At 36.9% G+C, this 24179-nt stretch overlaps 1 protein-coding gene across 1 annotated transcript in view; it reads right to left on the minus strand.

Annotated features, from left to right (window-relative positions):
• Nucleotides 1-24179, minus strand: part of MALRD1 (MAM and LDL receptor class A domain containing 1) — a 653802-nt gene that overhangs the window by 584298 nt on the left and 45325 nt on the right. Inside the window, exons 5-7 of the mRNA XM_023631939.2 lie at nt 22262-22358; nt 6154-6255; nt 5225-5371 (exon numbers count right to left, since the gene is read on the minus strand). Coding sequence (XP_023487707.2) covers nt 5225-5371; nt 6154-6255; nt 22262-22358 — 346 coding nt within the window. The remainder of the gene's footprint in view (nt 1-5224; nt 5372-6153; nt 6256-22261; nt 22359-24179) is intronic.

A 24179-nucleotide genomic window follows, 5' to 3' on the forward strand; every position in this document is an offset into this window, starting at 1 on the left:
TATAACCAAACTACATAGAAGTATCAGATATCTGGGGTCTTATTAAACTACACCTGTGGATTTTGTAATACATATTGTCAATCAATGTTTCCCATCTGATTCTTAAAACCAATTTGATAGTTCTTGAACTCAATGGCATAGACAATGCAGAGCTACAAAGATATTTCTATGATTTTACTACTTCAGTTTTCAAAAATAAAATCTTTCATATGTTTTATTTCTTTGTAAGATAGTAAATATTCCTGAAGCTTCTAAAAACTTTGAATTTAAATTAAGTGAAATTCTTATTTACTAGAAATGATAGACTTTAATCAAAATAGCACAGTAAGTTAATACTTTGCCTCTGACCTATACTTAAGAAAATGATGAACAAAATGAAAACACATTTTTACAAAAGCAGAGACAGATCAAAAGCAAGATAAAACATCTCGAAAAATGATGATATGCCAAGTAATGAGGAGGGCTGGAACCCACAGAACTTTTGGACTTTAGGACCTAAAGCAGCCTGGGGTAGCTTGAATTTTGACTAACTTAAATGTTGCAAGAAGCTGAAGGAACAGAGTCAAATCTTCTCAATGAAGTCAAAGACTAGGCCTGGGGAACCCTGCTCATAAACTGAGGTAGGAACTATTCCTACCCTCACTGCCTTGGGCTACGGCTAAGTGACAGGGTGTAGAAAACTCCAAGAGTTATCATGAAGTATGAACCCCTAAACTAGTATCATTACTCAGATAAGGTCTTGGGGAGCTAAATAATACTATGACAAAAGCACTGAATGAGGAGGTAGGAACAAAGAAAAAGAGTAGGAAAGAATGGAGGGGAGTGGAGAAAGAAAGCAAACTTCATTGAGGAAGAGCCTGCAAAATTTCTGGTTTCTGGACTAGTATGCAAGGAGCTAGGAAGTTGTTAGTCCTGTGCTCTCAACAAGAAAGCAAATGAACAAACAGAGAATCAATAACACTTCTTACATCCATGAGAAAAGTGAGATTATGGTGCAAACCACTGCCCCAAGAATTAGTGAGGCAGGCAGATACAGATAATTGCAACTCACCAGAGCAGAAACCCAAGTGCACAAATTTCTATTGTAGCCAGTATTGGGGTAGAAAAACCTAATGAATTGCTGGAGGCATAATGTGGAGAAATTTGAGAGCTGAAAATACCACGGGAGCCCCTTTTAAGGAGGATCCCACACTTTTGTGAGTTTGACTTCCAGGAACCCTACCAGGTTCTCCCAGTGAAAATGAGAGAAAAATCTTCTTGTGCCTGCAGCTGAGGGATTGAAAAAAGTCATTTTTAAATATACCAGGATTATTCTGTTATGCTTAACAAGGCTTCCACTCAAGAGAAACTATTTTACTACTGCCTAACTCACTGGCATTTGACCAGAGCCTAACCAACCTGGGAGAAGTGAAATATCACCTCCAGCAGGACCTAGCCTTCCACATAGGAGGAGGAATATGCCCAGATCTGCCCGCTCTAGCCTTCCTGTCTCACCTAAGGTCAGGAGGAAGCACCTGTGAAGGTCGTGGAGCAGAGGTAAAATCTCACTAGAAGACATAAACCTATTCATAGGAGTAGAGAATGCTTCACCTCCCCTCACAATCTCCCATCACACCAAAAGGGGTCCTGTATAATAAACAAAGGAATATTACTGAAAGAACTGCAAGTCGCAGATCGTATCTAAGAAGACATCGCTAGGAAAATCCGAAGACAACAGCTAAGACAAAAACAAGAACACTAGAAGAAATTTTAGCCTCGGATATCTATAGCTAGAGTAAACAGTAAACAGAGTCTAAACTCTAGCTGATAAACATAAAAGCTCATACTATAGACCTTTTTACTTTAATTCCTTTAACATGGTACACCATGCCTGGCATTTAACAAAAAATTACAAGGCATACTGAAAGGCAAAAAAAACATAGTTTGAAGAGAAAGAGCGAACATCACAAGATATGACAAGGATGTTGGAATAATCAGATTTGGAATTGAAAAAATCTATGATTAATAAGAGCTCTAATGGAAAAAGTACAAAACATGCAAAAAAGATAGATAAGGTAGGAAGGGATATGGCAATTCTGAAAAAGAATCAAAAAGAAACGCTAGAGATGAAAAAAGACTGTAATGAAATGAAGATGGCCTTCAATGGGGTCATTAGTAGACTTGACATGGCTGAGGAATGAATCTCTGAGCTTGGGAATACATCGATAGAAACTTCAAAACTGAAAAGCAAAAAGAAAAAACAATGAAAAAAAAGGAATAGTATACCCAAGAACTGTTGGACAAGTACAAAACGCGTAACATATGCATAACGGGAATATGAGAAGGAAAAGAAAGAGAAGCAACATTTGAAGCAATAATGACTGAGAATTTTCCCCAAATTAACAACAGACATCAAACCAGAGATCTAGGAAGCTCAGAAAACGTCCAGCAGGATAAATGTCAAAAAAACCCACACCTAAGCATATCATATTCAAACTGAAGGAAATCAAAGACAAAGAGAAAATCTTAAAAGAAGCCAGAGGAAAAAAATTCTACATACACTGAACAATGATAAGAATTAAATCGGACTTCTGTTTAGAAACCATGCATGCAACAAGACCATGGGGTAAAATATTGAAAGACAAAGAAAACGCCTAGACTTCTGCCTCCAGCAAAATTATCCTTCAAAAATGAAGGCGCAATAAAGACTTTGTCAAATAAAACTTGAGGAAATTAGTTGCCAATAGACCTGCTTTGCAAGTAATGTTAAAAACAATTCTTCAGAGAGAAGAAAAATGATATAGGTTAGAAACTCAGATTCACATAAAGAAAGGAAGAGTATTAGAGAAAGAAAAAAAAAGGTCAAATAAAATCTTTTATTTTTAATATTCTTAATCTAAAAGATAACCGTTTGTTCAAAATAGTAACAGCTGCAATGTATTTGATGATTATAGTTTATGTATAAATGAAATGAATGACAACAATGATACAAGGAAGAGGAGGGTGGAATTAGGAATATTTTATTTTATTTATTTATTTATTTATTTATTTCTTGTTTTTAAAGATTGGCACCTGGGCTAACAACTGTTGCCAATCTTTTGGGGTTTTTTTCTGCTTTATCTCCCCAACCCCGCCCTGTACATAGTTATATATCTTAGTTGCAGGTCCTTCTAGTTGAGGGATGTGGGACGCCACCTCAACATGGCCTGACGAGCGGCTCCATGTCCGCACCCAGGATCGGAACCCTGGGCCACCACAGCAGAGCGTGCCAACTTAACCACTCAGCCACGGAGACGGCCCCAGGAATATTTTATTGTTACAAGATACTTGTACTATGTGAAGAAGTATGGAGTTATTTGAAAATGGACTTGGATTAGTTGTAAATGTATTTTGCAAACTCTAGAACAAGCACAAAAAATGTAAAAAAGTAAGTATAATTGATATATTAAGAAAGGAGACAAAAAGGAATCACATAAGATGCTCAATTAAAACTACAAAGGCATTACAGGAGTGGAAGACAAAAAATAGGAACAAAGAACAAGAGTAAGAAATAGAAAACAGTAACACAGGGCTGCCATATATATATATTTAATAGGAACTTGAGAAGACAAGAATAGAGGGACTGAAAGAGAATTACTCGAAAAGATAACACATAATTTTTACCAGTGACGAAATATACACACTCTGAGCATTGAAAAAAATTAGATAAAAATATATTCGCACCTGCACTCATCATAGTGAAATTTTTGAACATTAAAGATAAAGAAACATTTTCAAAATCTGCGTAAAATTGAAAAACAATTAGAAGAGTTCAGGCTTCCCAATGATGACAATAGATATTAGGAAATATAGAAAGGCTGTCACCATGTACTCAGAAATGAAATAAACAGACTTTCATTCTAACATTATATGACCAGATAGAGTATTGTTTTGGAGTGCGGCCAGTTTAAAAGTATTTTAAGTTTATAAATACTAAGCAAGTTTATCTCCACAGATCTTTTCTAAATAAAAGAACAATTAATTAAAAAGTGAATCTTTGCAAGATGAAAAAGGAATCAAGGGCATGAAATAAAAGAAACAGTGATGAGTAAAGAAAATGATAGAGATAAAAGATTAAAAACCAAAGACCTTAACAGATGCCTCAGCAAAGAAAATATACAGATGACAGAGAAGCATATGAAAACATGCTCCATAGCATTTGTCATCAGGCAAATGGAAACTAAAGCAACAATGAGATCCCACTATGCACCAGTTAGAATAGCCAAAATCCAGAACACTGACACCACCAAATGCAGCAGAGGAGGTGGAGCAACCAGATCTCTCACTCATCGTTAATGGGAATGCAAAGTGGTACAGCCACTTTGGAAGGCAGTTTGGTTTCTTACAAAACTAAACCTATTCTTACTATATGATCCAGCAATCAAGCTCCTTGGTATTTACCCAAAAGAGCTGAAAACTTATGTCCACACAAAAACCTGCACACGGATGTTTATAGCAATTTTATTCATTAACTTGGAAGTAACCAAGATGCCCTTCAGTAGGTGAATAAACTGTATGACATCCAGACAATGGAATAGTATTCATGCTAAAAAAAATGAATTGTCAAGCCATGAAAAGACATGGAGAAACCTTAAATGCATATTACTAAGTGAAAGAAGCCAATCTGAAAAGCCTCCGTACCACGTGATTCCAACTATATGACATTTTGGGAAAGGCAAAACTATGGAGACCATAAAATCTACATGGAAGTAGAAAAAAACAGCTATTAGTTTCTGATGTAATAAAATTTTAAATTACAAATTTAAAAAAAGACTAACAATACTCCCCTCAAAAAAAGAGGAAGAAAAAAGCAATGGAGATAAATGTAAACAGAAAACACAAATTTAATGTCAGAATGAGAGGAGGAAACTCACTGACAATATTGCACTGACAAGGACAGCTAGTAGGCTTGTGAAAAGCCTTTTAATACTTTCCCTTTTTATTCCCACAAAATCTATTATCTCCTGATGATAAGAAAATAATAGCATTTATGAAGTTAAAATAGTTAACCTAGTATAATTCTTCCTTTCCACTGGTAATAACATGCTTTTTTTTTTTCACCTTCAATACCTATGGCATAATATAGTTTCAATAAAATATACTTCGTATGTTCATCAAGACCCCTGACTAAATGTCTTCATACTGGTTACAAAAAATCACACTTCTGAAAATGATAGATAAAAAATATTATTGTTTAATTTCCTACCTTCATCATCACCGTTTTGATCCTGCTGAGGCACAGATTCTAATGGAGGAACTTCTCTTGCTTTCGTGCGCATCCAAGAAATTTGCCCAGCGGATGCTTCTGATGCCCAGTCACACGTGTCAAAATCAAATCCACAGGCCTGACACACTAAAGAAAAGAGAAAAAGATCTTGGTGGATTATCACAGTCTACTAGGGTGGCTGCTTAACCGTGGTTATATGTTGTAACCAAGGCTTGAACACACAGACACATATACTAACACGTATCTGGAAATTTTGATTCAATAAACTTACAGTATACCAGCAACTCTATTTTTCAAAAGTTCTTCAGTTGATCCATATGGGCATCCTTCCCAAATAAGAACCATTGTCATAAAAAAACAAAAAGATGGGGGCCGGCCCCGTGGTGGGTAGCCCAGGGTCATGGATTCAGATCCGGGACGTGGACCTACACCACTCATCAGCCATGATGTGCCAGTGATCCACATATAACGTGGAGGAATACTGGCACAGATGTTAGCTCAGGGCTAATCTTCCTTGGGAAAACGAAAGCAAAAGGAGGTTTCCACTTTGTCTTATATCACTACTTCAGTTGTAATTTTTTAAATGGCATAATATCTGACCTTACTTACTTTATGGAATTAAGTTACTTAGTTTAAATCATTTACTATTCATAATCATATTGAAATTTTATATAACATATGTGTATATAATTCCAAGATGGTCTTTAATGGAACTACTTTATAAAACATCACTTTGACATATTTAATATCTTTCACTTTTTGAATAAATCATAGACTTCTAATGACACTTGAGCTAAAACTAGGACATAAATGTCAACAAAGGTTGGCAAGTGAGTATCCCCATGAATGATCTGAGTCTCACGAATGGACTACACACCAACAAGTTGGGCATCTCATTTAACACTCACACCTCAATCCTTCATCTGTAGAATCAAATCTGCAGAGACTTGTATCTGGATGGCATAACTCCTGCTCAGTAGTCGATGCTTCTTGACATGGTAAAATTTCATCTGTTAAATTTAAAGATTGGCAAGAAGTGAGATGCGGGTATTTCTTAAAATGTGTTTCTTAAAATGTTAACATTTGTTTTACAAAATACTCTTCACCCAGTTCCTCTCTATGGTGGCATCTCCCCTTAGGCAATCCCTTCACATACACACAGAAAGACAGAGACAAAGAGAGAAAATAAAATAACCATTCCAATGCTTCTGGATTTTAACCAGATCTCTATGGTGACCGCCAGGCCTTGTTACCACAGAAGTAAGGAACTAAGAGCCTATTAATAGCAGGATAATTGTACATGTGTCAAATATAATGCATGGTCTCCTCTTTAACTGGAAGCTGGATCTGCCCTGGAACCGCTTCCCCTATGCCCTCTCAAATGGTGTCCATTTTTCCCCCACAGCCCTTCCAACACAGGACTTGAAGGTGGACTAGGTGTCCTTCCTGCCGCCCTTGCCACTTCCAGATAATTCTCACTCTCACCTTCCCAATACCCGAGCTTTGAATTTCTTGACATGGAACAATACCCTTGCTTTGCCAGCTTGTTGCAGTCACCTATAGACATTGGTGCACTAACCCTCAATCCTTGAAGATTTTAGCTCTTGGTTCACTGTCATTCTCTGTCATTTCAATATTTATTTTCATCTTTCCTCTTAATTTGATTTTCTTTTCTTCTCCATGATTGTGAAGGAGAATCGCTGATGAAGAAACAACCTCCACCACCACCCCTCTGAGAATTATCATTACAAATGATACCGTTTCCTTTATCTTAACTATGAGTGGCCCACTCCCCAGCCACCATCCCTATCTTTCCATTCCAACTATTATGTCAACTTGAACAATTTTTTGATAGCACCAGGCACTATGAGCTAATGGTACTACAGTTTTCCAATTCCTTTCATTCTCTACTTTGTCCTCATGTCCTTTCTTACAGATGTTAGACAAGGAGTCATCCCTGGCCTTTCGCATGCTTGCCTATACTCTCAGGGCAAAAGATCTGGTAAGTACAACTGTCCACGTAGTGTCAGTGGGTGACAATTAGCTTTTTGGATTACAATGTAAGTGCCTGACATTAAAGTTTTTGATTGCCAAGGCATGCATTTCAAAGACATCCATCTCAAATAAACACATAGCAAATTAAACAACTGGATAAAGAGCCAGGCCATGCCACCATGAAGTTCCCCTTTTAGAAAGCTCTGGGTAACCTAGAAAACAGACTGTTTGAGTCACCCTGCTCTTCCCTTTCCATACTTTAATTCCTGCTCTTATGTTTTAAGCTCACCAATAAAGAGTGACTTCCTGAAACCCTAGGCACTCCCCTTTTCAATCCCAATAAAGGCAGAACCCCAAGCCTACACACTCTCTCTGTCTCTCTCCCCATGACACTGCTGTGTGGCCCTCTGGCTGTGCCATATAGCCTCCAGGACCTGTGAGCAATACACCTTGTTTTTCCAAAGTTCCCTGATGGTTGTTGCTGAGGTGTGTCTTGCAGTTATAACAAGAACCACAAGGGGCGGACCAGCCACTACATTGGCTCCAGTCAGGGAAATGTCGGTGGGGACTCCCACAAGTTCAGTCAGGCATGGCTCAGACACAGTGACACATTCTAGGAAATGCGTCCTTAGGTAATTTCGTCTTTGTAAGAACATTGTAGAGTGTATGCACACAAACCTAGATGGTATAGCTTACTACACACCTAGGCTATATGTACTAATCATATGGGACCATCATCATATATGAGGTTATTATGCAGTGCATTACTATAGTATGGGCCTGATGAGTGCCCAGAGCCTCCTAGCCATAACATCACTATAGATAGGCTCAGACCGATGCGAAACATCCACCTGCTCCAGCCTGCATCTGTGCAGCCAAACATGAGTGAAGAAGAGTCCACCACCACGCTGACAGATAGGACTTTATGTTCGTGACTACTCACTTCAACGCATCGTGGCCATCCCACTACATTTTCCTAATTCTTTTGTTTTCCTCCATTCCTAGACAACTATTCAAAGCCCTTTACTGCCTCCTTAAACTTCCCCTCATCCATCCCCATCATCGTTCTCAACTAATCGTCTTGCTTCACATTTCATTGGGAAAAAAAGAGCAATCACAAGGAAACCTCACAAGTCCTGCCACCAGGCTACCCGCACCACTGCCCACATGCCTTTCCTCCTGTAACTGTGAGTCAACCAGCCATGCTCCTCTCTGGGCCCACTCATTTCATTTTTTCAGAAAATGCATCTCCTCTTGCCTATTTAAGGAATCATTCCAGCAATTTCCTCCTCTCTTTTACATCAGCATGTTTTCTTTCCCTCTAGTACACAAAGGAGCCAAAATCTCACCCATTTTAAGAAAACCTCCAGACCCTACAACTCATTCCAACTAACTTCTCTAAGTTCTGCCTATTCTCACTGACCCCACACCAATTCTTCTCCCCTCCTTCTCTCTTGAACCTGTTCCAAAGGAGTTTTCCAAATTTTTTTAAGTAAACTTTGCATAACATAAAATTCACCATTTTAAAGTGTACGATTCAATGGCTTTTCTACCTTCACAATGCTGTGCAATTATTACCACTATTTAATTCCAAAACATTTTCATCACTCCAAAATAAAACCCCATACCCATTAGCAGTCACTCCCCATTCTCTCCTTCCCTCATCCTCCAAGCCCCTGGCAACCATTAATCTGCTTTCAGTCTCAATGGATTTGCCCATTCTGGACATTTCATATAAATGGAATCATAATATATGTGGTCTTTTGTGTTTGACTTCTTCCACTTGGCGTAATGTTTTCAAGGTTCTTTCATGTTGTAGCGTGTATTTTTCTTTTTTTTTACTCTTACCACTCCACTGCATATGTCAAAGTTGACCTCTATATTGCTAAATCTAATATTTAATTTTTCCTCCCCAATATACCTGACATATCAGTAGTATTGGACATAGCTGGTCACTCCCTCTTTCTTGAAACGTTTTCTTCACTAGATTCTAGTACATAATTTTCTGCTAGTTTTCCTCTTAAATTACTAGCTGTTCATTCTCAGTCTCCTTTGCTGGTTTTCCCTCATCTCCTCAAAGTCACATGAAGTAACAACAGAGTGCCCCGGAGCTCAGTCCTTGCATCACTTCTCTACGCTCAGTCTTGTTAATACCACCTAGTCTCATGCCTTTGAAACACTTCCTAAATGCCAAAGACTCATAAAATTATATTTCAGGCCCAGACATTTCACTGAACTCCAATATAGATATCTTATTGCTGACTTGGCCCCTTCACTTGGATAATTAACACACATCTCAATAGAAATATGTCTAAAGCTCAACTTCTGATTTTCTCTGCCCAAACTTTCTCCTCCCATATTCTTTTCATTGCAGTTCATGAGAACTCTATCCTTTCAGATCAGGCAAGAAATTTGGAGTCATCCATGACTCATTTCTCGCTCTCACCAAACATACCATCCATCAGCAATCTTTGCTTTATCTATAAAACACATCCAGAATCTCACTGCATCCTACCACCTCCTCTACTACCAACTCTGGCTCAAGGGAACATCGTTCTTTCTGGATTATACCAATAACTTCTTATTTTGCCTCCCTGTTGCTGCCCTTGCCCCATTATGGTCTTTAAATACATGAGTCAGATGTCACCTCTACTCAAACCCTTCCATGGGTTTCCATGGTACACGAAGTAAATTAAAAAGTCCTTACCATGGTCTTCTTCATACAAACCAGGCTTACTCTTGCCTTGGGAACTTTGCATTGACAGTTCCTTCCAATATCCACAAGGTTTGCTCCCTCAACTCCTTGACTTTTTTGCTCAGAAAATATGTTCTCCACGTGACCATGCCTGATTACTGTATCTAAAACTTCACTTCATCCTCACCTGTGGCACTTTTTATCACAGTTTTCTGTCTTATTATTCCCCATAGCACATATCATCACTTTACAGAAAACATATTTTTAATTTATTTCCTTAGAGTCTTTCTCCCGCTAACTAAAATGTAAGTTCCACAAATGAAGGGATTACTGTTTGTTTTTTCACTGCTGTCTCCCCAATATCTAGAAAAATTCTTGGCACAACATAGGTGCTCAATAAACACTTGCTTAATGAATGAATGAATAAATGTCCTAGGAATAATTCAATAGAACCATTTAAAATATCATAGGCTCCATATAAATTGTTTACATTTTTACTCGGAATAAAATTGAAGCAATTGGTTATGAAAATGATTTACAAATAACATTTATAATCTGGTTTCTCATAATAGGAGCTTACAAATGATGAATATGCAAAACCTCTTAAATGTAAGATTCACTGAAAATAAAACTGCATGTGCAATTAAGGGAGGATGGGCAATAAATGAAGCTAAAATTGCACAATAATAATTCCCATGAAACAATTAAAACTGTAATTTTTGTAGATTCATATAATAGCCATAAATCTTCTGCCCCCTGGAGCTACACAATTAAATGATGGCCATAGTTCAATTAAGTCTTGTATATTATCTCCAATCTTTCACTATTTATACAAGGCAAAAAAATGCACAAAAGTACTGTAAATAAAAATAGTAAAATAGTCAAGTATAAATTGCATGGAATTAAAAAATGTAGCCTATGTCAATTGGTATCAAGTATCTTTCACCAATGTCAACCACTTTTACTACATTTGGCCCCAAAACAAATCTGGAACCATAAAAACAGTGGTCTATAGGTATAAGTTGTAAATCAATTAATCTCCTGGTCAGGTCTTTCCATTTTAGCACATTCATTCTAAGAGCTCAGAGGTATTTAAAGATGTCAATTATTTACATTTATATGCATTTTCTCTCTCTCCCATCTTCTCTTTCTCATTCTTACATTGCACCACAATCTGGCTGTAGAAAATTATTTTGGGGGTTTTAAAATCCTCCGTCAACGTTACATGATCAGCAGGATGAAGTCTGCCAACCATTTCAAGGTCTCTGTCAATGGGGCCCCATGTCTAGAGCCTGTGATCTTCAAATCTTATCTTGTACAAACAGGTTACATGAAAATGGACAGATTCTCTCAGATGGTGGAGGTTGAAGTCCAAGTTTCAAGGACATTACAATAAAAGTTATCATTGACACCCACTTTTGACTCCAGTGGTTTTAGACAATTTCTTTGTCCATTTTCTTAAATTAGTAATGGATTTCAATGAACACTTATTGTATCTTAAAAGGGACCTAGAAGTTAATAGGACAAAAATAATAACTAGATCCTTAGTTATTTAACTGGAAAATATGTATGCATCATTCAGATTCTCATTAAGGGATGATTTGTATATTGGGGCCCTTTATCAACGAGACTAAGCAAAGCCCTGGCAAATCAATCTAAAAATATTCACAGAATATTCGCAATATTCTGATTATGAGTCACAGCATGCAACCTTCATAAAAATTTATAATAAGCAATTTCTTCAAGAATCAGTGATTAAGTACATTCTTATTTAGTCACAGTCACAAACCTTGATTTTTTCTTTTCATACATGCTACTTTAGTAAAGTCTAAGTAGATCCTCCTTTCAATGAACGTTCAGTGAATTTTCTTATCTTGGGAAGGGGCAGTAGTTAGAATGGTACCGTTTGAAGAAGGTGTGGGAATAGCCTGAAAGATTTCTCCAATATTAGAAAAAAAACTTAGTTTTATTGTCCAACTTGCAAAGTGTTCAGAAGCCATGAAAATGCCTATATTTTAAGCATTTTTATAAATAAAGTTGTTTATATTTTTATAGTAAAGAAAAATATATATGTAGTAAAACAGAGTTAGGTATTTTCTCTAAAGATAGTAGTACTTAGTAATCTATGTAGTAGCTTCCTCACCATCAGAATTTTCTCAATTTTAAAGTTACTGTTCCTCTTTAAATTTATTTTTTAATTTACCTAGAGTAAAATTCATACTTTTGAGTATTCAGTTCTGTGAGTTTTGACAAACATAGAGCCACCATCTGCCAATCAATCAATACTCCATTTATTCAGGCATTATACTGGTATCTTTCATGAGTATTTTGTAGTTTTCAGAATGTAAATCCAGCATATATTTTGTTAGATTTATATGCAAGAATTTACTTTGTATTACAAATGGTGCAATTTTTTAAATTTCAATTTTACCTGGTTGTCAATTTTAGGGCTGAAGCAGTCAGTCTTTCATCATTAGGTATAAAGTTAGCTGTTGGGTTTTTGTACATGTCCTTTATTAGGTTAAAGATGTTCATAGTTGCTGAGGTTTTTATCATGCCTGTATGTTGAATTTTCTCAAATGCTTTTTCTGCATCTACTGAGATCTCCATGTGCTTTTCTTTTTTAGTCTAACATGGTGAATTACACTGATTACTTTCCAAACACTGAACCAACTCTGCATTTCGTCGATGATGGTGATGTATTATCTTTTTAATACGTCGTCATATTACTGAATTCCATTTGCTAATATTTTGTTGAAGACTTTTTGTGATACAAATAGTGGTCTGTAGTTTTCTTTTCTTATAATATTTTTGTCTGGTTTTAGCATTAGGGCAAAGCTGCCTTTATTGAATAAGGTGACAAGTGTTACCTTCACTCATATTTTCTGGACTAAAATGTGTAAAACTGGTGTTATTTCTTCCCTAAATATGTGATATAATTTTCCAGTGAAATCATGGGGTCCTGGAGTTTTCTTTAATGGCAGATTTTCACCATGAGTACTATTCCTTTCATAAATGTAAAACTATTCAAGTTATCACTTTCTTCTTGAGTGGCTTTTGATCGTTTGTGACTTTCAAGAAATTTTTCTATTTCGTATACATTTTTAAATTTATGTGCATAAAGTTATTTGTAGTATTCCCTTATTACTATTATCCGTTTAATATCTGTAGAGTTAGTGTTAGCCCCTATTTCATTATTGATTAGGTAATGTGCGTCTCCTCTTTTTTTCTTCATCAATCCAGCTAGAACTTTATCAATTTTATTTATCTTTCAAAGAACCAGCTTTTGGACTCAATAATTTTCTCTATTATTTTTCCATTTTCAATTCCATTATTTATTGTCTTTATGTACATATTGTTTTCCTACTGCTTGATCTAGCTTTAACAGGTTCTTCTTTTTCTACTTTCTTTAGATAATTAAATTACTGGTTTGAAATCTTTTTGTTTCCTAATAAAATTTTTATATCTATCAATTTTCTTCTAAGCACTGTGTTAGCTATATTACACAAATTTTAGTAAATTATATTTTCAGTTTCATTCTGTTCAAAATACTTGACTATTTTGAAGTATCTTTTATTTAAATGTGTGGCACGTAACTTTCCAATAATCATGGCTTTCCCAGATTTGTAGCTTAATTTCATTTTGGTCAGAGGATATATTTTATATGATTTCAATTGTTTTAAAATTCTTAGTGGCCCTAGTAGTACCATGCTAAGCCATATTGGAGCCTGGAAAATTCAGTAAGACTGATCCTGTCTGTCTTTAACATTTTAATGTTTGTTCATCATTGATTTGTTTCGTTAATTTTGATTTTTAATGTATTGCATTAAAATATCTTAGTCTGTTTGAGCTGCCATGACAAAGTACCAGAGACTGGATGTCTTAGACAACAGAAACTTATTTTCTCATGGTTCTTGAGGCTGAAAGTCCAAAATCAGGGTGTCACCAACAAACTGCCCTGAGTTGCTTAAAGGAAGTTTCAACAGCATTTAATAGTTCCTCAAAGTAGTTGAGAAGTCCTTAAAACACTTTTTGTTGTGCTTGCTTAAGACTGAACATTGTTGAATAGCCAAACTGCAGAACCAATCAAGACCAGAAAGATCCAAGATGGCAATGGGGTGCTGTGCACAAAAGAGGATGTGTGCAAAAGGTGCTGTGTGCAGGAAGGGAAGATCTGTGCATGCCCCAAGACAAACCTTCCTCATGGATATTCATTTCCACTCCAAATAAAAGACATCACTCTCCTTGTTCAGAGAACCATAGCTTTGTGAAATTATTCCCTATGGTCTCCATTTTGTTTGCTGCGTGCCATAAATAAAATTATGCTTTGTGTGACAACTACTTCTGGTGCAGTTTCTTTAACTTGCCAAGAAGTGGACTCACTTTGGTCTGGTAACAAGGGTGCCAGCATGATAGAGTTCTCATAGGGGTTCTCTTCCTGCCTTGCAGATGGTTGCCTTCTCACTGCATCATCACACAACAGAGAGACAGGGAGAGGGAGAGAGAATAGGAGAGAGGAAAAGAGGGATAAGGAGAGGGAGAGATGAAGAAAGATCTCCTCTTCTTATAAGGCCAAAGTCCTGCGAGATTAGGGCCCCACCTTTACAATCTCATTTATTCTTAATTACCTCCTGAGACACTATCTCCAGATATAGTTGCATCGGGGGTTAGAGCTTCAGCATATGAAATTTGGAAGGGCACAATTCAGTCCATTAACATCGAGTTTTTAGTGTCCCCTTAAATTTTTGCATCTGGGTGAGTGTCTCACTTGCTTCTCAGTGTTGCCCCTGGACCCAGGCTATGGTCTATCTTAGTGAATATTCCATATGCACTTAAAAGAATAAGTATCTTGCTATAGTTTTTTATTGTTTTTCATAAATGTCAATTACATCAAGTTGGTAGATAATTTTGTTCAAGTTGTCTAAATTATTTATTTGTGTAGAGACATAATTGACAGACAACATTAAGTTGTATAATGTGTTGATTTGATACATTTATATATTGTAATACAATTACCACCAGAGCATTAGCTAACATCTCTATCGTGTCACATAATTATCATTTCATTTTTGTGGTGAGAACATTTAAGATATAGTCTCTTAGCAATTTTGAAGTGTATAACACAGTATTGTTGACCGTAACCACTATGCTGTGGATTAGATCTACAGAAATTCATTCTCTAACTGCAAGTTTGTATCCTCTGACCAACATCTCCCCAAGTCCCCCACCGCCCCTGTCAGCCCCTAGTAACCACCGTTCTATTCTCTGTTTCTATGAGTTTGACTATTTTAGATTCCACACGAGTAAGATCATACAGTGTTTGCCTTTCTGTGTCTGACTTATTTTACTTAGCATAATGTCTTCCAGCTTCATCCATATTGTCAAAAATGGCAGGATATCCTTCTTTTTTAAGGCTGAATAATATTCCATTGTATATACCATATACCATTCATCCATTGATGAACACTTAGATTATTTCCATATCTTGGCTATTGTGAATAATGCTTCAATGGACATGAGGGTGCAGATATCTCTACAAGATCTTTATTTCAATTTCATTATGTATATATCCAGAAGTTGGATTGCTGGATCATATGGTAGTTCTATTTTTAATATTTGGAGAAATCTCCATACTGTTTTCTATAGTGGTTACACCAATTTACATTCCCACCAGCAGTACACAAAGGTTCCCTTTTCTCCACATCCTCACCAACACTTGTTATCTGTTGTCTTCTTGATGATAGCCATTCTAACAGGTGTGAGGTGATATCCCTTTATGGTTTTGATTTGCATTTCCCTGATGATTAGTGATGTTGAGCATCTTTTCATGTATCTGTTGAACATCAGTATGTCTACTTTGGAAAAATGTCTATTCAGATGTCCTGTCTATTTTTAAATTGGATTATTTGGTTTATTTCTTACTGAGTTATATGAGTTCTTTACATATTTTGGATATTAACCCCTTATCTGATATATGGTTTGTGAATATTTTCTCCCATTCCATAGGTTGTCTTTTCACTTGTTGATTATTTCTTTTGCTGGGCATAAGCTTTTTAGTTTGATGTAGCCCCACTCGTTTTTTTTTCTTGCTTGCTTTTCTTGCTTGTGCTTTTGGTGTCATATCCAAAAACCTGTTTCTAAGACCAATGTCAAAGAGATTTTTTCCCTGTTTCTTCCTAAGATTTTTATGATTTCAGGTCTTATATGTTAAAGTCTTTAATCCATTTTGAGTTAATTTTTGTTACTGGTATAAGATAGGGATCCAATTTCATTTTTCTGTATGTGGTTATCCAGTTTCCCCACACCATTTATTGAAGAGACAGTCCTTTCCCCATTAAGTAGTCTTGAATCCCTGTCAAATATTAATAGATCTTATATGCAGTGTTTTCTTTCTGGGCTCTCTATTCTGTTCCATTGGTCTATGTGTCCTTTTTTATGCCAGTATCATACTATTTTAATTACTATAAGTTTATAGTATAGTTTAAAATCAGGAAGCATGATGCCTCCATTTTCGTCTTTGTGCTTTCTCAGGATTGCTTTGGCTATCAGGGGTCTTTGTGGTTCCATACAATTTTAGGAGTATTTTCCCCTCATAGGTTTCCTAAATTCTTGCTGATGTTTTTTGTGTACTTGTTCTATCAATTACTGAGAGATGTGCACTCAAGTTTCCTGGTATAATTGTGGATTTGTTTATTTCTTCTTTTCATTCTAACAGTTTCATTTCATTTTATACCACTGTTAGGCATATACATATTTAGGACTGTTCTGTCTTCTTATTGAAATTACCCTTTTGTCGTTATATAATGTCCTTTTTATCCCTATTAATTTTCCTTGTACTGAAACACAGGATTTTTTTGTTTGTGGTTTTTTTTGTGTGGTTTCTGTCGAAGAAACTAGTGAGTTAGGTAAGCAGGCCTGGGATTGGCTAGTTTGAACAATTTCAGTGAGCTCTGGGACAGAGGGGCTGTGTCTAGGTCTCCAGTAGCTTGCTGTTATGTGCTGAATTGCCCCCTCCCATTTGTATGTTGAAGTCCAAACCCTCAGTATCTCAGAATGTGATCATATTTGGAGATAGGCTCTGTAAAGAGGTAATTAAGGTAAAATGAGGTCATATGGGTGGGCCCTAATCCTGGTTGGTGTCTTTATAAGAAGAAGAATTTAGAACACAGACACACACACAGAGGGAAGACCATGTGAAGACAACGGGAGAAGACGGCCATCCACAAGGCAAGGAGAGAAGACTCAAAAGAAAACTAACTCATTGACACCTTGATTTTGGACTTCTAGCCTCCAGAATCATGAGAAAATAAATTCCTATTGTTTAAACTGCCCAGTCTGTGGTATTTTGTTATGGCAGCCCTAGAAAACTAACGCATTGACTCAGGGGTGACTAGGGCAGGTGCCTGTTGGCCTGGAGTGTGAGAGCCTGAAGAGGGGGTTGGAGTGTGGGCTCGGACTGATTGGTTTGCATTTGAAAAGTATGCTGTAGGGTGAGTGGTTTTACTGTCTCTAGGAATTGGCTAACCCTGGAAAGGACAATTTCTCCAGGGTCAGCAAGTCCCCAGATGTCAAAGCATCAGAAAATAGAAGACGTACTTAATTAAATTGCTCCCTAGTTTGAAAAAAAACAAACAAATTTTTGAAAGCACACTGGTTTGAAGTAAAAAAATAAAGAATCTTGTTAGGAAACCTAAATAGCTTATACAGAACCATTTCTATAAACCACAATGACCTACCAAAAGATAGATATGTTAGACCATTCATTTCCAAATGCTGCTCATTTCCAAATACCATATTTCTGCTATAAAATGACAAAAATGCTTATGTTTCCACTGAAATATGGCAAATGCTGGGCCCAAATTAATTCTTCTCAGATAAAATTATATTATACGGCTTGAGGACATATCTTCATTTTTGATATTAAAACAAAAACCTAAAAGCAATATAATAGTCTTAGCATAAATGTAAGTACTGCTAAAAAAAATTCCTATGATATTTTATTTAAGTCTGCATTTTATGGAGTGGAGCACATGTGGCTCAGGGGGAAGAAAAAGAATTCATCTAAATTCCCAAATACTTGATATTTAGGTAATTACACATGTTCAATCGTTTATTCAACACATATTTATTAAGTGCTTGCTCTGTGCTGGAGATCCATGAAGGAGTAAGACACTAGTAACTGTGCCTCAAGAAACTCAGCGTTTAGTTGTGGAGATAAATTAATACTCTGTGTGTGTGTGTGTGTGTGTGTGTGTGTATGTGTTTAAAAGGACAGGAAGTGGGAGTGTGGAGGGATTTTCTGTAAGGGACAGCTTCCCAGAAAAGAGACCTCAACTCAATCTAGAAAGACAAATAGTGGTAGGGCAGGCCAAAAACTAAGCCAGGAAATGGGCAGAGGGAGTAAGGTTTGCAAAAATATACAAAATAAGATGACACTGTTGCTGAACTCAGAGGTAGTTCTTTTTGGCCAGAGTATGGGAGTTCTTGGGGGAATTCTGAAGGAGGAAGTTGGAATGGTATAAAACAGCAGGATCATGGTAAGCTTATGTCATGATAAGAAATTTGAATTCTATCCCGAAGGCATTAAGAGTTATGGTGGATTTAAACAAAGTAGAGATTAATCATATTTGAAGGTTAGAAAGTATAATCTCGTGGCGGTGAATAGTAGAGTTTCTGGAATATATTGAAACTAGAATTTTTCAGAATCCAAGGGAAGAAAAATGTGGGCTTAAACAAAATCAGGATTGGATAAATAATAATAAGTAAGAGAATACAACTTGAGAAACATAGGGACATGCCTTCAATAACATTTTTTAACCAAATTAATATAGGTGTGAGAAAAGGGAAGAAGGATTTAGGAATGACTCCTTTGAGTCATTCTTTGAGTGAGATCAAAGAGATGTCAATAATTAAAATAGGGAATATAGGCGAGGGAACAGATTTTGAAAGAAAATTTGAATTTACTCCTAAATGTGCTGCTGATGAGTTTCTGTAGCAGATAAGTTTGCTCACTCAGTTCATAAACCTGTTCCCCCTGCCCACCTCTATTACAGAGGCTAAATGTAAATACTCAACTTTAATCAGCCTCCCCAGCAACTAAGATTATCTGTGTGACAATTGTCTAGCCAACGACATGGCCAAGTTCATTTCTTCCTTCTTGCTGCTCTGAGTGTGAGATGTACAGAACTTCAACAGTCATTTTTCAACCATAAGGTGACAACCATTAGGCAAATACCAAGGAAACTCCTTATTCCTTGACTTTAACAGTATTGGAGTTGAAGAATCTATTCCATAATTGTCTAGCTCCTCTATTTTCTTAAATCACCTAAGAAAACTTCTGTTTTCTTGCATTGAAATGCATTCCCAACTCTGTCCTCCACTGGAATAGGATTTTGGAATGAAGATGTCCAGATGATGTTGGCTTGGCTCTGCTTACATGTGTCAGATACTCCCTCCTGACCATCACCACCAGGACTCCTTGAGACTGAAATTACTGATTCTGGAGAGCTGAAACTCTGACCCAGGGCAGTCATTGCCAAGTACAATAATCAACATGAGACCAAGCCTTGTGGTTCCCAAATGCTAGTTCTGTTCTTAAACCTGGGATTGGCTGGCTTCACAAAAATGTCCTGAGAACCTTATTTAAAATGTGGGTCCCATCCTCAGCGATTCCCCTCTAGCAGGACTGGAGTGAAGCCCAGAACCAATCACTCCCCCATGTGATTCTGACGGTTAAGTAGGTTAGTCTATCATGATAGTGCCTGAACTTGACTGAAGAGTCTCATTTGCAAATTTAATGCTGCATAATTTTACCATCTCTCACGTTCCTACCATTTACAAAATGCAACTCCATCCAAGAGCCAATTCTATCCCATAATGCTTTATCCTTTTTCTCCATTATGAATCCTTATGCTGCTGTGTTTTCCTCCCCAAAATTTAAATATGCCCTCAATCCTGACTCTATTGAAAAACGAAAAACAAAACTCTGGGCACCCTCAAAGAACATACCATGTGACCTTACCTGAACACTAGTTTTCTCCATTAAGAGATCACTTCCTTTGTAACTTTTCCAAAGGATGACATCCTTTTCCAATGCCCCATAAAACACAAGGCCTAAAATTCAAGTTGCCACTTTTCTAAATCCCCAGTGTTGCTTTTATACAATGACTTATTCTTCCAAGTGTTAAAACATCTTGGTTCATGACATCCAACTTATTGCCCTGTATCATCCATGCAGGTCAGATTTCCATTTTCATTTGTGATTTCGGTCTTGAATTTCAACATCTTCTCTAGCCCCAAATCTTGAAATGTTGTATAAATTTAAAATCCATGTGAAAAGCCTAGCCAATAACTTAGCTTTGTACTCCTTATTTCCACACTACCTCAAAAACAATACAGTTCTAACATTATCTAGAACTACTCTGTTAGAAAATGTAGGCTCTGATACTTTTCTATTTGACCACAGCTTTTCCTTGAATGTCCAAATTTCTGATGCTCTCAGTCCCACTATAATTGCTTTTTTACTTCTATGGTGATTTTATAGAGCTCTTTTGAGTGCTTAATAAAAAATTTGGCATTTGTCTTCTGAATATTTATTATGGCCCGTCTACATTGGCCTTTGTTCCAGTGTATGGATCATGGGTAGTTAGGGAAATGGCTTTGGCTCCCAGGGCCAAAGATGGAGAGAAAGTTCATGTCTGAAGTGATAACAGAGTCCTATTACAGGCAATCTCAACTCCCAAGCAGAACCCAAGCGTGCTCGTGCATAAACGTGTAATACAAACAGTTTCAGTGTCAGCAGCCAGTTCCTAACTTCCTGACAGTTCAGAAAGTCAAGCCAATAGCTGATTTCACTGCCTTATTCTCCTTTGAGGGTGATTAGCTAGATTAGTCAGTAAATAGGACTAGTTAGGGATCATTTTGTTTGGCAAACTCCAATTTCTGCAGAAACTATAAAATTGAGCTATATAGAGACACTGCTGAAGTGATCAGGGTCAGGAACTAGATGTCTTATTAAAAATCAAGCATAAGCTGGCTGTGCTCTGGACCCAGGAATACCACACAGGGCGTCAGAAGAGGGAATATTGGAGGAGATCTGAATAGCAGAGTAGTCAGTAGAGTCTATTTACCTGGAATTAACCATGTATTCTATACTGATATATTGCGCCCCTTCTGATAAGACCAATAAATGTTATCTCCTTTTAGTGAACAAGCATTGAAGTTTATACTTCAGTTATTTACTTCTAGGAATGGAAGTCTGTTCCCTTAATGTTATCCATTTCAATTTACCTATATTTCCATTTATCATACAGTTATTTCCTACCTAATATATACTGACAACTGATAATACAAAGATGAAAGAGATTTTTATGTTTTCCACCGTTAGAAGGGGCTGTCATCAGCTCCTATAAAACTCTTTCTTGGTGAGGGTGGCGAGAGATACATATCTGTAAGCTCTTACCACACCAGCAGGAGTGCTGTTTAAAATCCAAGCACAATACAGACACCCTATCTCAAGATTCTTTGGTCTTTCTTAGGTAGACCAACCCATCTCTTCTGCTCTTAAAATATTATTTACTACAACTACCATAGCTTTGTACCAAATTAGAACTTAGAATCCTCTCTGCAAAATAGCTATCTTTATCTTGCTATATCATACTACCATATAATAAAATTTGAAAAGGAAAAAAATCTATCAACTACCTGATATATATATATATAACTCTTGCTTGATTATTAGACTAAATTAATTTTATCCTGTCCTACTTATAATTTTATCATTGAATGTTTCTATTGAGAACAGTGTAAATGATGAATTGAATACTGTTCAATTAATATAACCAAGGGACAAATACGGATAATTTTTTAGATCTGATATATGTGGTTTATTGATCTAGTTGTTTCAGTCTAAATAGAAAACAGATTATAACTAATATCTCTCTCCATATGTGTGTGTCAGTGGAATAGTCAAATCAATTCTCCAAGAAGACAATTTCAAGTCTATGGATGCCAGTTTTCTCCTAGTCTCCTAGGACGCACAGAGTTCTCTCGGGAAGATTTAGCTAGCCAGTGTAAACATTGTTAGAAAGCTTCAAATCAGAGACTAAATTATCCTCTTCAGCTCTTCATAGCATCAGTCAGTAAAAAATATTCTGTCTTCACTTCTAGCATAGATCTAGTCCCTGTAATACAACGTATTAGAACAACAGAAAATAGCCCATTCTAAAACATCAGGCAAAAATAAGAGCAGATAAAGGCATTTTAATGTTTAAATTGCACTAAATTTGTTATACTCAGTAAGGAACAAAATGAGAAAGAGTTTTTACCATTTGCCGGCAAGCAGCCTGAACTGAAAGATATGTCATCAATAGCTATGACTCCATCCCGCTCATGAGTTGAAATCATTTCCCCTTGAAAAACAACCTGCACAAGAAAAGCAAAACAAAATAAAAACACAAAGCATGAAACATCAGTGTCTCACAGTCTTATAGCAGAAAGCCTACAAATCAGAAACATGTCACTTCCCAGAAGTACTTGGGTGACCATGCCAATTCCAAGTGGAAAGAGATCTAAGCCTTACTCTCAAGGACAAGAAAATGTAGTCATCTCTGAATCTCAGATGTCTAGCATAGGTTAGTAACATGCTTGTGGAATGATGCAATATTTGCCTGGTTTCTGCCCTATAACCGTCTTCTGTGTTTGGTTCCTATGTGGTCATATGATTTAGTATTTACCAGCTCTTGGACCCAGGCTACATCTTGATCTCTGGTTCTTGGCATTTTGCAACTGTGCCCATTTCCTCCTCTGGTTCCCTAAATTTTACTCACAGTGTTGCCTCGGATGCACTTGTGTTATCCTCTTACACATTTTCTGCCATTTTCTAAACATAGCTTAGGACACCGCCTGAAAATCGTTGTCCAGTGACATATTGTTAAAATGACTGAACGTTATATTGCAATGTAGAGCCCTCCCAAGTCTGCACCAAGAGGAAATACTCCAGTATAATGAATCTGAGAAACTTAGAAAGAAACTACTCTCTGATTTCATTATTACTTAAATCAACAGAAAATTGAAATCGCTGTGTTGGTGGAGAGTATTGCCCCACCCTAAGGAATACCAATGATGTTTGAGGCTTAATTCATGGGTGCACTAAACTTGTGTTCATTGGTCATCTTGTTAATGATATAAACATTTTATTATTTCAAAAAGTCAGCACTGCTTTTTAGCTTAACAATTGTTCTGCCAGCAATAAACCCTAGCAGATCATTTTACTGTGCTGCATTATCTTTTGTTCCTGCACAACATGGGGTACTAATATATTTCCTTTAAAACCAGATGCTATCTACTTGTCTATTAAAAATACAATGAGAGGAGCCGGCTCTGTGGCCGAGTGGTTAAGTTCGCACGCTCCGCTGCGGCGGTCCAGGGTTCAGATCCTGGGCACGGACATGGCACCGCTCGTCAGGCCACGTTGAGGCGGCGTCCCACATCCCACACCTAGAAGGACCTGAAACTAAGATATACAACTGTATACGGGGGTCTTAGGGGAGATAAAGCAGAACAAAAAATACAATGAGAGACATCCACAACCTATGGAGCAGGTTTGTCAACATGTAACCCTAAGAAAGTCATCTTTGGTCACATAAAACAGAATAACTGTGTGACCACTTAGAAATCAGGGCTGTGTTGGAACAGGGCTATCAAAGATCCTTGTGTAGGGGTGGTTTTATATGAGGGGAGTATAGCATAGTGATTGAAGTGTATATTTGGAACCAGACTACTTGGGTTCAGATCTCAGCCACAACACTTAACACAAGCAGGACCTTGGAGAAATTACTCAACATCTCTGTATCTCAGTTTTCTTCTTTGTAAAAAAGTACTGATGAAAGTAATATAATTGCCTACATGATAAGGCTTATGCAAGGATAAACAAGTTATTACACGTACCACAGCACTTGATATACAGTTGGAATGAAATGTGTTAGCTATTATTATGACATAGAGTTATTAAAATATTTAAGCTATAGTTGTCCCTCAGTATCTACAGGGGATTGGTTCCAGGACTGTTGAGGGATGCCAAAATCCGAGGATGCTCACGTCCCTTCGGATTTGCATCTAAACTATGCATATCTTCCCGTATACTGTGTCATCTCTAGATAACTTATAATATTTAATACAGTGTAAATGCTGTGTGAATAGTTGTTATACTGTATTGTTTAGGGAATAATGACAAGAAGAAAGGTC

The sequence above is a fragment of the Equus caballus genome, chromosome 29, assembly GCF_041296265.1.
Source record: "Equus caballus isolate H_3958 breed thoroughbred chromosome 29, TB-T2T, whole genome shotgun sequence".
Lineage (NCBI taxonomy): Eukaryota > Metazoa > Chordata > Mammalia > Perissodactyla > Equidae > Equus > Equus caballus.